Consider the following 18,773-nt stretch of genomic DNA (forward strand, 5'->3'; position numbering starts at 1 on the left):
GCAAGGGTGTAGAATCATTCAAAGGGAGGAATAGTGAAACGCATAGGAAGAGGTACAACTCAAGCATCCGGTGTCAAGCTGTACGTTGAAGCGTGAAGCAACTATGTAGTACACAATGAGGAAATAATAGGCAGGATTAAAATACAGTTTAGAGCTAGCAGTGCTTGCTAAGAGAACAGGATGGGTTTTCTGCAGGGGTTGTCAGTTAATCATGAATGGCCTTAAACACAGCATCTCATATATGGGTGGCGATGTAGGACCTTTTAGTGTGACCTTTCACATAAGTTTGTCTCGTAGGTCTCAGTCTAGAGGTGTGTGTAGTTGCCCCTGTGGTTGGGCCCAGTTAATGCCCCTGTGTCGCTCTCTTCCAGCCCCACCTGCATAAGATTGTCAACAGTTCCATGGAGCTGGCCCAGTCTGCCAAGGAGCCCTACAACTACTTCCTGTTACTGCGGGCGCTGTTTCGCTCTATCGGTGGGGGCAGCCATGACTTGCTGTACCAGGAGTTCCTGCCGCTGCTGCCCAACCTGCTGCAAGGTACGCCAGACCAGGCCAGCTGTGCCTGTGAGGGGCAGATGGCTGACATCTTAAGTATTGCAACTGACTGTTGTGCGTTCTTTTGTTGTGTTAATTGCATCACTTATCGTTTTTCCCTAAGGCACCTTGCATTTCACAACAGAAATGCTTTTCCCGGTTCACTGGGAAGTACAGTCCTCCCTCATTATAGCACCAAGTCTGGGACGGACATTCAAATTAGCAGTATGCAGTGTCAGCAGCTGTGGCCCAGCATTGTGCCAACTTTCTGGCCTTGTCTCCCCAGGGCTCAACATGCTCCAGAGCGGCCTGCACAAGCAGCACATGAAGGACCTGTTCGTGGAGCTATGCCTGACAGTGCCGGTGCGACTCAGCTCCCTGCTGCCCTACCTGCCCATGCTGATGGACCCTCTGGTGTCAGCACTCAATGGCTCCCAGACCCTGGTGAGCCAGGGCCTTCGCACGCTGGAGCTCTGTGTGGACAACCTGCAGCCCGACTTCCTGTACGATCACATCCAGCCCGTCCGAGCCGAGCTCATGCAGGTACGACCCCTTGCCTCCTCTGGCACTTCCTGACAGCCACCCTCTTAAAATGGTTACATCTGCCGAAAGCTGCACTTCATTTTCAGTACCAGGTTGAGCCCGAAGCTCAATAGTCATTTAAATGGTCATTTTTAATAGTCATTTAAATGGTAATACGTTGGTAGTCGTAATCAGTGAGCAATGCTGATATTGTTGCTTGATTGTCACAGCATAGAGAGGTTCTGCTTGTCCTAAAACACAGCCTATTAGTCCCCAGGCATTTGACCACTGTGACAAGATTATTATTCTTTATTGGTTTCCTTGGTAATGAACTGGTTCCCCTTTAATGGAAATGTGGAATTAATTCTCTGTTGTGAATATCTGCCTTATTATGCCAGTTGTCAAGTAGAGTAGAAGTCTGAATAATTGAAGGTATTTAAAAAAAAAAATGGTTTCCCGGTGGACCCTAGGCTTTGTGGCGCACGCTGCGGAACCCAGCGGAGACCATCTCCCATGTGGCGTACCGGGTGCTGGGGAAGTTCGGCGGCAGCAACCGCAAGATGCTGAAGGAGTCGCAGAAGCTGCAGTACGTGGTGACGGAGGTTCAGGGCCCCAGCATCACAGCGGAGTTCACCGACTGCAAGGCCTCCGTCCAGTTGCCCATGGAGAAGGTAGGCTGCCCTCTCATTATACAAACCCGCTGGGTAAATTCGAGTGTTGGGTGGCCCCTGTTCCTGTTCCTGTTCCTCAGACACCAGAGTCGCCAGTGCTTTTTATCCCTGCTTCTGTTTGCGATCGGCCTGTTATGCATGCAGGATGCCAATCTACCAGTAAAATGAAGGTCGCGTTTTGGACCAACCAAAAACAATCATTGCAAAAAGCTTCTGTGAAAGCCCCACCAACTAGCTCGCAATACTCCTCCAGCTGCTCACCTAGACGTAAGCCTGTACCCTGCGCTTGCACCTCACCGAATCCATTTATCTATTTGTTTAATGTCTCTCTGGCTATGCTCAAATTTTTTGGGAGGGATAATGATTTCCCTACTGGTGACAGGCTCTGTATATTGGTGTGGTGGAGTATAGGGAGCGGGGGGGGAGGGATCACCATAAGTGGTGGAAAATTGTAGCGTGTGAAATCCATCTCTCCTTTTCTGCCGAGAGGAGAGGCAGAAGTTCCACTCCACTGGGCTGTGGAAAGGCCATCGTTCCTCTCTCTCTGAGATCGAGAGCGATTTCCACATACTGAGCATATAGTATCGGTGTAATTTTACTAATACCTGCTCAAAAAATGATTCCGGCTTTATTTCTTTTTATTTTGTAATGATTTTTTTTGTGGCAAGAAAGTATGAGCTCTGGGAAAAGCAGGGTTTTTTCAAAGGTCACTCAATCTGCATAATTTCGTATTAAGTGGCTAATGTGTGAGTGATTGGATTTCAGCTTGCAGCTAGTCAAGCGATACAATTTCTTATTTCATGCGCTCCGAAATGAATTCTCCTTCAAGGAGTGTGTGTGTCTGTGTGCGTGTGTGGGTGTGTGCGTCTGTGTCTGAGGGAATGGGGGTAGATGGTGGTTGGGGGTTGGTTGGCATGAAATTTGGAGGTGCAGTGCACATTGGTAAGCAACTGCTGCTCCACTTAAAAGAAAAATAGAAAAAGCAAAAGTATGCATATATACATATAAAAGAAAGAAAAGAAAAGAAAAGTCTTCAAAGAGTCCTTTACTGGTGTGCCACATTTTCTCAGCCCTGTCGTTCCTGAAGGATGCACAAGAAGTGCAGACTGTTGTCCTCAGGGTTTTGTGCGGCTCTCTTTATACATTTTCCAAAGAACTTTATTGTCACTCTCCTATTCCCCACATTTGCTTCCCAGTGACAGCGTGGAAATTAATTTCCGCAGATCTTAGAGGACTTCCAAGGTCTCTAGGGTTGTTTTGAGTCAATTACTTAGTGTTGGAAACTGATGGATTGGGTGTTGTTGTTCCTTTATTTTTTTGATCTGCATTTCACTAGTTCCTTGGCTGAACATGATTGGTCAAGCTGTCAACTCTACTTCAGCAAGAGTCATTCTGGCAAATACTGAGTCTAAACTATGCTGAACTCTGGCTGCCCTTCTATAACTTGGGAATGCTGTTGTCGGAAACGCATTGGACAAGGATGAGAAGATTCTGACCCGTGTTAGGAGGAAAAGAGCCATTTCGAATTAGTATTTTCAGAATTACAATGTGTGTTAGATGCTGATGTCTCCCCAGCAGTGCAGTGGGAGCATAGCGAGTTGGTAGGGATTAACATCAGGTTTACTAACTTGTTGGAACTGATCCGTGGATCCAGACCAGACTGCAAGCTTCCAGTTCAGTCTGTCCCAGACATTTGACTCGCCAAAATGCAAGATGCTGTCAATTCCTCATTTACAAGACAATGATAGGATAGATTTAATTGGTTCCTGATATCCTTATAAGGAATCTGAGAGATTACCCACCCAATTCATCCTCTCCTATTCTCCAATGAGGAATGGGGTGCAATCAAAGCACTCCTTTGGGGAAACCCAAGCAAAGCTGTATGTTAGGAGCAGGTCTTCAGTCTCCATGAGAAGAGCTCATCACACTCACTCCCCTTGGGGAAGCGCTTTTATATTTCCTAGTCTTTAGCATCCCTGCAAATTGCTATCTGCTCTTCTGGGCCAAAACTGCTAATCAGTCTCCACCAGCTGTCTAAAGTTCTGTTTCTCTGTGTGAGGATCAGAATGTGGAATATGCCTTTTCAATAAAATAAAATGATATATATTTATTTATATTAGAGCATATATATAATGGGTATATATATTTATTTATTTGGCTTTATTGCTTAGTCCTGACCTGTTTAAAATTAAATTGCTTTCTCCAGATAGTAGCCTGGGGACTAGAGTGAAAGCTGCTCTCTTCAGATTTGGAAGAGCAGACTTTTGAGAGAGGACCTTAGTGTGGGGAAATCGAGTGGCAGGCCGGTCTGAGTAAAGCCATCCATAACTGCTTGTATAGTATATTAATTATTATATTAGTAATCAAAATAGAAGCAAGCGGTATGTTCCTGTGTCTTGGATTAAGAAACCACTGGATTATGACATTTTCAATAACGGAAACTCGGCTTGCCAATTCTTCCAATGACTCCCCTTAACAACCTGTAAATAAAGAGAGCAGCTGTGCATGTTTAAACAGGTGTTATGTGATTAGCTTTTTAGATGTTCCAGTTCTTTGGTTTCATTGTCAATGCTTTCTCAATATAAAGCTTAAACCAGGTATTTAAATACATTTGCAGTTTATCTTGTATAGTTACATCAATTGTCGTTGGAGCAGAGTCTCGAAAAGAGATGTATATCCTTTTAAATTGAAAACCCTAAAACACAGATGTAGTAGAATATATTCAGAAATATATACACATATATATTTGTCTGTTTCTAGCTTCCCTCTGTATTTCAATTTAATTACAAAAGGGAAAAAATAACCCTTCAGATTCTTATAATGAATTCTTGTCAAAGAAAACCATCTCTGAAAGGAGACAGCATCTTCTCCAGGTAATTAAATAGATCATCAGGCTTTAAGCTGCACTCATCTCCGGGCCTTAATCAATCTTTAAGAAGAGCTGACGGGATTATTTACTCTCCCTAATAGGTCTTCCTGCAGCTCGCGTCTGACTGGGAAACACAAACTGTCATTTCTGTAATTGCGTTCGCCCCGCAAGATGGATGCCATCGCGCTCCTCGTCTGCACTGCTTAATTTCATTTGCATGTGCTGATCCCGGCTACAGGCTACTGCTGCGAGCCACGAGTGGAATCGAGGACTGTCTCTTTGTATTAAATAAAGTTCTAGCACTTCACTTCACTCCCCCCTTGCATAATTCATGTTCTCTCTTCTGCTGAAGTGCTGCTCTCCCAGGACTCTCCAACTCTTCATCTTAAACAGCTGTGTTTACTAGGGGCTGTGGCGCAGTTTTCTCTTATGTTGTTCTTATGTCCCTTTCCTTATCTGCAATGCCCCCTTCACTAGTTCATGTTGCACAATTAGGAAGTGTGTGTGTGTGTATATGTGTATATATATATATATATATATTATATATAATATGTGTGTGTATATATATATATAATATATGTGTGTGTGTGTGTGTGTGTGTATATATATATATATATATATATTATATATAATGTGTGTGTATATATATATATAATATGTGTGTGTGTGTGTGTATATATATATAATATGTGTGTGTATATATATATATATATATATATATATATATATATATATATGTGTGTGTGTATATATATATATATATATATATATATATATATATATATATATATATATATATAATATGTGTGTGTGTATATATATATATATATATATGTGTGTGTGTGTGTATATATATATATATATATATATGTATGTATGTATGTATATGATATATATACCCGATACGTGTATCTGATGACCATATACATTCTGAAATCTGTTGTTATCGATGTGGCCTCTATGTGCAGGTAATGTGAAAGACACCATCCAATTCCTGAAAGAGACATTTCATCATCTGTGAGCAAAGGCTGGCGTTCCGTCATTTTAACTCTGGTCCTGCTTCACCAGCACCTTAATGTATCTGTAATATGGAATTTGTCTGGCCAATGGACCTCCTCCTAAATTGTCATTGTGTCTTTTCCTCATACTGCAGGTGTTTTTGTATTTACTGCAGTCCACAAACTAAACTATCTTAACACACAGTCTGTCTGCATAGGGCCTGTGAATCTTGTTATGGTGTTTTTTCACCCTCTCTTGCCCAAGTAGCCAAGCGTGACCGTAATACCCTCAGAGTCTGTTGGCTTCTAATGCCTGTGCCCATGCTGGTGCTAATTGGCTGATCAGTGTCTGTCTCCATCGCTGGCCACTCGCCTATTGTCTCTCACCCAGGATTTTTGGGGCTGGGTATGCCAGCTGGGTTTAGACTCACTGAAGAACCATCTGGCCAAAGCACTCACAGCCTGTGGACAGAGAGCAGTTGCCTACATTGTCGGAGATTTTGTTTTTTGTTTTGTCCAGCACCTTTTTCAATTGTTATTAAAGGACCCAGTGTGGTTTGCTAGTGTATTTGTCTCAGAGGTTACCTTAAAAGGAACAAGTGAGTGAGTGGTAAAGGTAGTGCCCTCCTGTTCATTGTCTCAAGACTCTGAGATGTTTGTCTGAGGTCGGACCGTAGTTGAGGTAGACCCTAAAGTAGATCTTGAAAAAATAAAAACTGAAGAAATTATGTGCGAGTTTTTGCTCCATTGTCTTACTTAACTACTCCTGTACAACATACACCTGTGACTGAGCAGGACAGTTATGGGGGTGCAGTGTTCTTTATGATAAGGTGGACACGGGGCCCGTGCGCACCCACCTTCTTGTTAACATCATTACCTGCAGCAGAACATCTCTGAAAAGCAAACGAGTGCAGAGGATGGGTTCAGAAAGAGCTAATTGGGAAAACCGTTCCATTAAGGGGTTCAATATGCCTGTGTAATTAAGAGCTCAGCTGGAACACAACTCCGAACACAGGGGGAGCAGCAAGATTGAGAAGCTGTCCCCTCCAGCCATGTTTTCACAGTGTGCTGCATTATTGTAGGCTGGGTCTTCACTCTAATTAACTAGCTTCCAGCATGATGAAGCACATTTGTGATTTTTTTGTTATTTTCTGGTTATTGAACTTACCAAAAAACACAGAGGCTTAATAGCTCTGTATACTTCCGTCTCCGTTGGCATTTTCAAGAGGGAGGAACACTACCTGCAGCTGACTGCAGAAATAGAAAATGAAGGCAGATATCTTTTCAAATCAATCTTCAGCCCAGCTACTTTGTTCCTGAAAGTGCTTTTTTAATCCATTTATTTTATGTTTTAAAATAATTACTCAAAATGCATCTTTTCAGACTCTACTTGTAATTTAGTAATTTATTCTCCTGTAAGATTGCACTTATGCAACGTTTTGTCATACTCTTGCCTTTGTATTACTAGCACTTATAGTATTTTTTTTAATTTCCTCTATGCTCCCTCTCCCTTAGGTCTTAACTTTGACTTAACATCTTGTCTGCACTTATCAGCTTTTACAATCTAGGATGTAAGACATGTATGGTTTACTGTACATCTAATATACACTTGTATAAATTCTGAATTTGTAAAATATGTTTTGCCTTGAATTGCACTGTATTATTGCACTTTGTATTGCTCTTATATTTTGTAAGTCAAAATGGACAAGGGTGACTGCTAATAAATAAATAATAATGATAATGTTGAAAACTCTAAGGTCCAGTCCAGTCAGCTTTTTCCTTTTTTTTTTTTTTTCTTCTCTTTATGGCTTTATGGCTTCTCTTTAAATGTCTTTATGAAAAAAATGAAGACACACAAAAAAAAAATAGACCCCAAGCTTCTATCTAGGACTTTTGTCAAGATAATAAATCAAATGTCCTTTGCTAAGTTACTTTAAAGTTTTAGTTTTTAGTATTCTCTCTCCTATTTCTCTTACCAATCTTGCTTTTAAAATGAGGGCTTGACACAAGATTCATTTCTGTCCCATAACGCAGTAGCTCAGAAAATGCTGAAGCGAAGGCGCTGGGTTATGAGGCCAATCATAGGCTGCCTTGGGACTGCCACCCCTGTACACATCCCAGGCAGAAATCCTTGTGGGCTTTATTGCTTTATCACGTTGGCGCCTAGAGAGTCTGGGCCATAAACTCGCAAACTTAAATGCGTGTCTCTTCAGATCATAAGCCTGAGCTATTGGCAATTTCTCAGATCTGGTTTAGGAAAGTAATTTCTGGTGCTGAAATAGATATTAATGATCCTCCTTTGGCTCCAGATGCGATTGGAATAGGAATGGACTGCCAGACACAGTGTCGACGTGTCTTTGATTTCCAGGCTTAAACCGCTGGGTCTGCAAGCGCTTTTGTGACTAGGTGGCTTATTGTACTTGTGTACTGCCCAGTCAGTGCCTCCTTCTGCTGGAAGGCAGGCAAACCAAATGTGAAGGCAGTGATATATAGGGCAGAAGTGTGCAGTAGTGTTTAGGGCTCTGGACTCCTGAGTGGAGGGTTGTGGGTTTTCAGTACCAGGTGGGGGACACTGCTGTTGTACTCTTGAGCAAGGTACTATAGCCAGATTGCTCCAGTAAAAACCCAGCTGTGTAAATAGGTAATTGAATGTAGATATATTGTAACAATTGTAGTATGCCCTGCATAAGGGTGTCTGCTAAGAAACAACAATAATAATAATAATAATAATAATAATAATAATAATAATAATAATAATAATAATAATATTATTATTATTATTATTATTATTATTATTATTAATAACATGAGAGAGACAACACAAAATCAAATGCAGAATGACCCTCTACAAAACAAACAAACAGAAAAACTGGGAAATATGAATCTGTGATCTTGTAGGGTGCTGATCTAAGAGGACAGAAGCCATTGCAATGTTTCTTCAAATTTACACCATTTGTTTGTTTGGAGAAGAAAAAGAGAAAAAAAAAAAAACAGTGATGTTAAAGTTGAACCAATGTGAGCTAATGAAGCGTTAATTGAGGCCCACTTGTGTGTTCCAGGCCATTGAGACCGCCCTGGACTGCCTGAAGAGCGCCAACACTGAGCCGTACTACCGACGCCAGGCCTGGGAGGTCATCAAGTGCTTCCTGGTGGCCATGACCAGTCTTGAGGACAACAAGCACGCCCTGTACCAGCTGCTGGCACACCCCAAGTGAGTGCCCACTGTTAATGTGCTGGTATCACCAGTGCTGGTAGGAGGTTTAGTAGACAGGTTGTGTAGTTATAGATTCTCGTGTGCCACTTTACTTTAGGTAATGCAGTTTATATACAGTACAGTGCTAAAGTTTTAGGCAGGTGTGAAAAAATCCTGTAAAATCCTTTCAAAAATAGACATGTTAATAGATTATATTTATCAATTAATAAAATGCAAAGTGAGTGAACAGAAGAAAAATCTAAATCAAATCCATATTTGGTGTGACCACCCTTTGCCTTCAAAACAGCATCAATTCTTCTAGGTACACTTGCACACAGTTTTTGAAGGAGCTTGGCAGGTAGGTTGGCCCAAACATCTTGGAGAACTAACCACAGTTCTCAAGTAAGTAACCAAGTAAGTTTCCTTGGCCGACCACTGCGTCTATGGTCCTCAACGTTGCCCGTTTCTTTGTGCTTCTTCAAAAGAGCTTGGACAGCACATCTGGAAACCCCTGTCTGCCTTGAAATTTCTGCCTGGGAGAGACCTTGCTGATGCATTATAACTAGCTTGTGTCTTGTTGCCGTGCTCAGTCTTGCCATGGTGTATGACTTTTGACAGTAAACTGTCTTCAGCAACCTCACCTTGTTATCTGAGTTTGGCTGTTCCTCTCCCAGTTTTATTCCTCCTACACAGCTGTTTCTGTTTCAGTTAATGATTGTGTTTCAACCTACATATTGAATTGATGATCATTAGCACCTGTTTGGTATAATTGTTTAATCATACACCTGACTATATGCCTACAAAATCCCTCACTTTGTGCAAGTGTACCTAGAAGAATTGATGCTGGGTGGCAAGGGTGGTCATACCAAATATGGATTTGATGTAGATTTTTGTTCTGTTCACTCACTTTGCAAATAGTTAATTGAAAAATATAATCTATTAACATGTCTATTTTTGAAAGTATTCTTACTTTACAGCATGTTTTCACACCTGCCTAAAAGTTTTGCACGGTACTGTAGGTGTTAAAAATCATGACTTTCAACTCCCGTCCAAGCTTAACAGAAAAATGCCTTTAGGATCCCCTTTCCTTGCCTCGTGTAATTAAAATAAATTATAACATACAGACTTGCCATGTATTATTTTGGTATAAGTTAAAGCAATACTCCAACTTTTGCCTCCTCCCATTTTTTAAATGCTAATTCTCACACTTGTTTTTGACAGACCACGCTTATATTTATCACACATGCTCCTGCAAAGTCACTGCTGCAAAGTTAAGTGGAGTACCAGTACGGACAGGGTTATGGACAAGCCTTGAGACTGACAGGAAATTATAGCTCACATGCAGCCATCCTTATTGTCAGCCTCACAGAATCTTAACAATCTTGAATGCTGTGAGGGGTAAGGAGTAGATGTTTGACCTGAACTACGTCTGCAACATTTGACACGAGTTCCATAGTTTTCAATGACAGGGTTTAATCTTACATCTGTGTCCTTCCCAGCGCCGCTCCCCCATCCTCTCTCTCTCTCTCCCCAACCCCATCTCGGTGGACAATGATGCCTGTCTTTGTTCTCTCCCTCGCGTGGCCAGCTCCTTCGTGCGCTGTGCTCGGTGCTTTATCAGCGCAGCGATTACTCAAAGGCAGTTATACTAACCGGAGGGAGGGTCACATTTCCATCATTGATCCCTCGTTAAGGGCTAATTGACTTTCCTCTGTCTGTTTATCCTGGGAGCCTGGCTTTTGCAGCGAGACCTTCCGTAATGAAGTGAGTCAGTTATGATTTGAGGAGAGAGGGAGAGAATGAGAAAGAGATGGCCTTTGTCAGAGGTCTTGATTTATTTTGATCAACGATGTCTTGATTTATGATGTCCTATTCCCTTCTCCACACTTTATTTTCGGGTGGGGAGGCATTTGTTTTATTTCCAAAGCCCTGCTCGTGCTAAAAAGAGGCAGAATGCTTTCTTAATATTGTAAATGCCAGTCTCTATAATTGAGCGCCATGCAGTAGCTGTACGTTTTAGAATTTATCTGCCTCCTCAACTTATTTTTTTTTTTTAACTGCCGTCCTTTTAAAGACTGATAAGAAGGAGGTGCCATCCATCACCATTGGAGGCAGGCAGCTGGCATTATGAAACGCGAGCCACAGCGGGAATTAAAATAAAGTGACCCCACTGTGCAATCATGCGCCCACCGTCGTGAAGCCCGAAATACAAAAGCAAACAAAACTGCATTTTTGGTGTGCTAATGTAGTGTGTGATATTCATGCTTGGCTGGTAATACTCCCAACCACCCCCAGAGCTATTTTTGTTACATGTTTTAGTGTTGTCTACGTGTAGGGCATCTTCTTCATAAGTCAGCAATGGAAGGATAAAATTTTAAGGTAGTAAGAATAACTCGTCATTTAATATTTGCTTTTATCCAAAACAACTTGGCTGCTGAACTGTGACCTTAACAACTGTAGCTGCAGAGCTATTGAGACCTCAGTTTTTGTTCCAGAGCGTCATGTTGTGTGTGTGTGTGTATGAAATGTAGAAGACTGGCCTACAGTTTTCTCCATGTCTGTTCCTCGAGCGCCAAGGCACTTGAACCTATTGAACCACTTTCCATGGTCAAAAGTGAGTGGTGATTCAGAGATGCCTATAAAACCTGCTGGAATGTGGTCTAGATTTGAAGAACCCTGCTGTGGATCTTTCTTAACCTTCATGTTGTGTAGTCATAAAGAAGTACAAAGCAATCACATTTGATCTTTCATTCCAAATGCATGTTGATCAGTGATAATCTCTCTCGGCTGTTCTTTCTCATTGTGCTACACACGCTTGTCAGCAGCCCGGTAGAGGGGTGATCCAATCCATCTATCCTCCGCCTGGTCAAGCTCCATTGTCTGATGCCTCTCTCTGTGGTCTTCCAGCTTTACAGAGAAGTGTATCCCCCCCGTGATCATCTCGCACCGCTACAAGGCCCAGGACACGCCGGCCCGCCGCACCTTCGAGCAGGCCCTGACCGGGGCCTTCATGTCAGCCGTCATCAAGGACCTGCGGCCCAGTGCCCTGCCCTTCGTGGCGAGCCTCATCCGTCACTACACCATGGTGGCTGTTGCCCAGCAGTGCGGTGAGTGCCCAAGTCTAAAGACCCCCTCTCTGATCCTGTACTCAGGTGACGATTGTTAATATGTCACATTATTTTTACAATTACCCATGTATACTGCTGGGCATTTACTGGATCAAACTAGGTACAGCACCTTGCTCAAAGGTACAACAGCAGTGTCCCCCACCTGGGACTTAATCCACAACCCTACACTCCCCTGCTTTCTCTTAATTTCTCTGCCACTACATCTCTGTGTCTGGAATTGCTGAGGTAGCGTCCGGCAGAGTTTCCTGGCAGTGTCCTCCGTCTATGGTCAGCTCATTCTGCCTTCTCGCGTGACGGCTGTTCATAATCCAGCTCCTGATGACTCGGCATTTCCGCCCACCCCAATTGATTAAGGCTTAGGATTGATTAGTCTCGGTGTAGAAGACGCATGATAATGACATTCTTAGATGTTTTTTTTGTGAGTTTTAGTGCAACCATAAATGCACTTTAGCTTGTGTTTTGTGTCTGAATGTTAGACAAAAGTCAATCATGTTGACATAACTACTGGAACGTTGCTGACAGTCAGATACTTGGCCATTCTTAAGCTTGACTTTTAAAACTTTCCATTGGGCAACTAAATGATGGGTGGAAATGACTGTAGCACTGCCTACTGAGTATGTAACCACTTGCCATAGACTGAAAGCCTTTTGGACCCATTTGTTCTGAGTCCATTCATGTTTATATATATCTAAAGTGCTTTGCAATGTCAATTAGTATCCTCCATTTGTCTATAAATGTTATCTGCTTAATTTATAATGCTTAATTTATGGTGCTTAATTTATAATGCAGAGATCGAGAATGTCTACTGTAGGCCAATTTCCCATAGGCAATGTAACCGTCTAAAGTAGATCAGCTCCAAAGTGGAATCTTTTCAATGGGATTCCAGTGCTGCTCAGCTGATTGACTGACTGACTGTCTGTCTGTCTGTCTGCCTGGCAGGGCCCTTTCTGCTGCAGTGCTACCAGCAGGGCAGCCAGCCCAGCACAGCCATGTTCCACAGTGAGGAGAATGGCTCCAAGGGCATGGACCCGCTGGTGCTGATTGATGCCATCGCCATCTGCATGGCCTACGAGGAGAAGGAGCTGTGCAAGATCGGGGAGGTGGCGCTCGCTGTGATATTTGATGTGGCCAGCATCATCTTGGGCTCCAAGGAGAGGGTGAGGAACAGAGCTTCCTAGATCGAAATGTTCTCATAAGGGGATTCTGTTGGGTGCTATTGTCATATGGGGCTAATAATTGTGAAATGAAGCACTATGGATGGGTTTCATTTTAGAGTATAGTTTAGTTTGAACCCAACTAAGTTCAGTTAGGCTCTACTGCATTTTATGTGCGAGATCTTTAGATAGAACCTAAATATAACCTCTTTTGGGAACTCCCGCTTAGAGTGCAGCAATCATGCAGTGGCTGAAGTAATGTGATGTTCATTTCTGCTCTGTCCACAGGCCTGTCAGCTGCCCTTGTTCTCGTACATCGTGGAGCGGCTGTGTGCCTGCTGCTACGAACAGGCCTGGTATGCCAAGCTGGGCGGCGTGGTCTCTATCAAGTTCCTGATGGAGCGGCTGCCGCTGATCTGGGTCCTGCAGAACCAGCTTACCTTCCTGAAGGCCCTGCTCTTCGTCATGATGGACCTCACTGGGGAGGTGGGGCTCTGGCAGATGCAGTACAACAGTGTGGTACATTTGCAGCATTAGTACTACAGCATCTGCTCCCTAAACAACTCCTGACGTGACTCTTTGTCTGTGCCTTGTCCTTCTGCCTGTGCAGGTGTCCAATGGGGCGGTGGCCATGGCCAAGACCACGCTGGAGCAGCTGCTGGTGCGTTGTGCCACACCGCTGAAAGAGGAGGAGAAGACGGTGGAGCTGCTGGCAGCACAAGACAAGTCCTTCCACATGGTGACCCACGACCTGGTGCGCGAGGTCACCTCCCCCAACTCCACTGTGCGCAAGCAGGCCATGCACTCCCTGCAGGTGCTGGCCCAAGTCACCGGCAAGAGCGTCACCATTATCATGGAGCCACACAAGGAGGTATGAACTCTCCAGGGCCGGGATCACATCAATGGTGGACCCAGCATTCCTAATAGGAATTAAAATACAGTATTTAATGGCAGGTAGATGAAAGTTGTGATTTGGCAGGTATTTTTCTAATTATTCACACAGCTCTTCATGCAATCATTATTTTACACTATCCACTGATGTTCTTCTACCTTTATTCCCTGTTGGAGTTTTTCATTGCATAACCTCTCCATGGTTTTAAGTATATATGTTTATATTTTTACAATTTGTTTATTTTTTGATAACTTATTGCTGGGGTTCCCCTTTAAAATTCAGACAAGGAGGGCCAAGTTCTATAGCTTATCTAGAAATGCTGGTCAACCACTTTTGGAAAGGCAAGGATGACTGAGACCACTGCCGCTCAGCTTTTCTTGAACAGGGAAGGAAGGACGATCCAGATTGCGTATCCCCTGAACTATCACAGCAGAGAACTCACACTTGTGACACGCCCCCATTTCTCCTGTCCTCCAGGTGCTGCAAGACATGGTGCCCCCCAAGAAACACCTGCTGCGCCACCAGCCGGCCAACGCTCAGATTGGGCTGATGGAGGGTAACACCTTCTGTACTACACTGCAGCCTCGCCTCTTCACCATGGACCTCAACGTCATGGAGCACAAGGTCTTCTACACTGAGGTAAGTCCCTTTAACCGAGCTCTTCAGCCCTGGTGCTGGAGGGCCTCAGGATCTTTAGGATTTCATTAAAACTAAGTGCTCAATGTCTTAATGGAGAAGGTTAAAGTGCTCCTTCTGACCCTAAACTTCCAACTGAGAAATTGATTTACCAATCAATTTCCATCTTAGTACTACAATCCGAGAGCTTTTCCTTCATTTGCATTTTAACGCTCAATTTTGAAAGCGTGCCAAACATGGAGTGCTTTGTAGAAGCTGTGTAGTGATGCCAGCAAGAACTGTAACCAATCTTATATAAGCACATTTTAAAAGATAAATTAATATACAGTGAGGGAAAGAAGTATTTGATCCCCTGCTGATTTTGTACGTTTGCCCACTGACAAAGAAATTATCTGTCTATAATTTTAATGGTAGGTGTATTTTAACAGTGAGAGACAGAATAACAACAAAAAAATCCAGTAAAACGCATTTCAAAAAAGTTATAAATTGATTTGCATGTTAATGAGGGAAATAAGTATTTGATCCCCTATCAATCAGCAAGATTTCTGGCTCCCAGGTGTCTTTTATACAGGTAACGAGCTGAGATTAGGAGCACTCTCTTAAAGGGAGTGCTCCTAATCTCAGCTCGTTACCTGTATAAAAGACACCTGTCCACAGAAGCAATCAATCAATCAGATTCCAAACTCTCCACCATGGCCAAGACCAAAGAGCTGTCCAAGGATGTCAGGGACAAGATTGTAGACCTACACAAGGCTGGAATGGGCTACAAGACCATCGCCAAGCAGCTTGGTGAGAAGGTGACAACAGTTGGTGCGATTATTCGCAAATGGAAGAAACACAAAATAACTGTCCGTCTCCCTCGGTCTGGGGCTCCATGCAAGATCTCACCTCGTGGAGTTTCAATGATCATGAGAACGGTGAGGAATCAGCCCAGAACTACACGGGAGGATCTTGTTAATGATCTCTAGGCAGCTGGGACCATAGTCACCAAGAAAACAATTGGTAACACACTATGCCGTGAAGGACTGAAATCCTGCAGCGCCCGCAAGGTCCCCCTGCTCAAGAAAGCACATGTACAGGCCCGTCTGAAGTTTGCCAATGAACATCTGAATGATTCAGAGGAGAACTGGGTGAAAGTGTTGTGGTCAGATGAGACCAAAATCAAGCTCTTTGGCATCAACTCAACTCGCCGTGTTTGGAGGAGGAGGAATGACCCCAAGAACACCATCCCCACCGTCAAACATGGAGGTGGAAACATTATGCTTTGGGGGTGTTTTTCTGCTAAGGGGACAGGACAACTGCACCGCATCAAAGGGACGATGGACGGGGCCATGTACCGTTAAATCTTGGGTGAGAACCTCCTTCCCTCAGCCAGGGCATTGAAAATGGGTCGTGGATGGGTATCCCAGCATGACAATGACCTAAAACACACAGCCAAGGCAACAAAGGAGTGGCTCAAGAAGAAGCACATTAAGGTCCTGGAGTGGCCTAGCCAGTCTCCAGACCTTAATCCCATAGAAAATCTGTGGAGGGAGCTGAAGGTTCGAGTTGCCAAACGTCAGCCTCGAAACCTTAATGACTTGGAGAGGATCTGCAAAGAGGAGTGGGACAACATCCCTCCTGAGATGTGTGCAAACCTGGTGACCAAATACAAGAAACGTCTGACCTCTGTGATTGCCAACAAGGTTTTTGCCACCAAGTACTAAGTCGAAGGGGTCAAATACTGATTTCCCTCATTAACATGCAAATCAATGTATAACTTTTTGGGAAATGCGTTTTTCTGGATTTTTTTGTTGTTATTCTGTCTCTCACTGTTAAAATACACCTACCATTAAAATTATAGACTGATCATTTCTTTGTCAGTGGGCAAACGTACAAAATCAGCAGGGGATCAAATACTTTTTTCCCTCACTGTATGGTGTACCTACAAATATTTTCATGATTTTCTTATAGTAAACTGAAAAACTTTTCATGGGGCATATAAAGAAAATGCTTCAAGGAAACTGCTTTCAAAATGGTTCTTGAAATGTGAACCCTACTGGTTCAAGTCTTTCTGTATGACTTCTGCACGGTCGTATCTCTAAAATCATAGCGCAGCGGCCCTGTGCTGTGCTGCCTCTCTGCATGCATATTGAAGGTGTTCAGTTCTCAGAGCTGTAACAAAGGGTGTGTTTTCAGCTGCTGAACCTGTGCGAAGCAGAGGACGCTGCCCTGATGAAGCTGCCCTGTTATAAGAGCCTGCCGTCCCTGGTGCCCCTGCGCATTGCTGCCCTGAGTGAGTGGATCACAGACCGGTGCCGTAGTGGGGGCAGTTGTATCGAGGACCCTTCCCTTTGATTGTCTACACTGCAAAAAATACAAATCTTATCAAGTATATTTATCTTGTTTTCAGGCTAAAAAATAAAAAAATATGATACATTTCCTTAACAAGCAAGATAATAACACTTGTTTCTAAGAAAATATGCCTTGAATATGTTGTATTTTGTCTTGTTCCATTGGCAGATTTTTTCACTAATTTAAGAAATTTTTGCTTGAAATCGAAATTTTGCTTGAAAGCTGGCTGTGTATTAGATTCAGATGCAGTAGACATGGCAAACTGCCTTCGAGATTGAGGTCGCGTCTGAAAGACCACAGAACTGTAATTCCAAGATCCAAGTACAATGTAGCTGGAAATGCCGGCTGCAGTTGCAATACTAAAAGTTGGTGTTATTGGTGTCATAGCATCTCTTTTATTAGTAAACTACATTTATAATACGGGGCAGACCGTTTGGGGTGCATCCTTTCTCATTAACAAGGCACCACAGTGGCAAAGTTATGTGCGAGAATTGACAGAAGCGGTGTGCGGTGTGCACTGCACATCTCCGCCTGCGTTTATTTTTTCCCTAGCTAGATATAGATGTAAGCCCTCGTAGTTGCAGGAATGGTCCATTAGTCCATGTTGTGTCAATACAGCGCTGTAAACATCATTGCTCTGATCTTCAGTCAAACGCAGAATGAATATTGTACTTCTTCAAAATGACATATTACTAAAGAGGTGTGTGTGTGTGTGTGTGTGTGTGTGTGTGTGTGTGTGTGTGTGTGTGTGTGTTTTTAGATACATAATGTGTATATATATGTATGTATACTCTGTGTGTGTGTGTGTGTGTGTGTGTGTAATATACACTCACCTAAAGGATTATTAGGAACACCTGTTCAATTTCAATTAATGCAATTATCTAACCAACCAATCACATGGCAGTTGCTTCATTGCATTTAGGGGTGTGGTCCTGGTCAAGACAATCTCCTGAACTCCAAACTGAATGTCTGAATGGGAAAGAAAGGTGATTTAAGCAATTTTGAGCGTGGCATGGTTGTTGGTGCCAGACGGGCCGGTCTGAGTATTTCACAATCTGCTCAGTTACTGGGATTTTCACGCACAACCATTTCTAGGGTTTACAAAGAATGGTGTGAAAAGGGAAAAACATCCAGTATGCGGCAGTCCTGTGGGCGGAAATGCCTTGTTGATGCTAGAGGTCAGAGGAGAATGGGCCGACTGATTCAAGCTGATAGAAGAGCAACTTTGACTGAAATAACCACTCGTTACAACCGAGGTATGCAGCAAAGCATTTGTGAAGCCACAACACGTACAACCTTGAGGCGGATGGGCTACAACAGCAGAAGACCCCACCGGGTACCACTCATCTCCACTACAAATAGGAAAAAGAGGCTACAATTTGCACAAGCTCACCAAAATTGGACAGTTGAAGACTGGAAAAATGTTGCCTGGTTTGATGAGTCTCGATTTCTGTTTCAGAATTTGGCATAAACAGAATGAGTACATGGATCCATCATGCCTTATTACCACTGTGCAGGCTGGTGGTGGTGGTGTAATGGTGTGGGGGATGTTTTCTTGGCACACTTTAGGCCCCTTAGTGCCAATTGGGCATCGTTTAAATGCCACGGCCTACCTGAGCATTGTTTCTGACCATGTCTATCCCTTTATGACCACCATGTACCCATCCTCTGATGGCTACTTCCAGCAGGAACCATGCACCATGTCACAAAGGTCGAATCATTTAAAATTGGTTTCTTGAACATGACAATGAGTTCACTGTACTCAACTGGCCCCCACAGTCACCAGATCTCAACCCAATAGAGCATCTTTGGGATGTGGTGGAACGGGAGCTTCGTGCCCTG

General features: G+C 43.3%; 1 protein-coding gene across 1 annotated transcript in view; it reads left to right on the forward strand.

The window, feature by feature from the left end:
- trrap (transformation/transcription domain-associated protein) overlaps nt 1–18,773 on the forward strand; it is a 115,954-nt gene that overhangs the window by 12,155 nt on the left and 85,026 nt on the right. The window contains exons 19-28 of the mRNA XM_066690242.1: nt 372–537; nt 821–1,077; nt 1,527–1,727; nt 8,654–8,805; nt 11,695–11,894; nt 12,855–13,072; nt 13,358–13,555; nt 13,680–13,940; nt 14,439–14,600; nt 16,776–16,872. Of these exons, the coding sequence (XP_066546339.1) occupies nt 372–537; nt 821–1,077; nt 1,527–1,727; nt 8,654–8,805; nt 11,695–11,894; nt 12,855–13,072; nt 13,358–13,555; nt 13,680–13,940; nt 14,439–14,600; nt 16,776–16,872 (1,912 nt within the window). The remainder of the gene's footprint in view (nt 1–371; nt 538–820; nt 1,078–1,526; nt 1,728–8,653; nt 8,806–11,694; nt 11,895–12,854; nt 13,073–13,357; nt 13,556–13,679; nt 13,941–14,438; nt 14,601–16,775; nt 16,873–18,773) is intronic.

Source organism: Amia ocellicauda, chromosome 17, assembly GCF_036373705.1.
Source record: "Amia ocellicauda isolate fAmiCal2 chromosome 17, fAmiCal2.hap1, whole genome shotgun sequence".
Taxonomy (NCBI): Eukaryota; Metazoa; Chordata; class Actinopteri; order Amiiformes; family Amiidae; genus Amia; species Amia ocellicauda.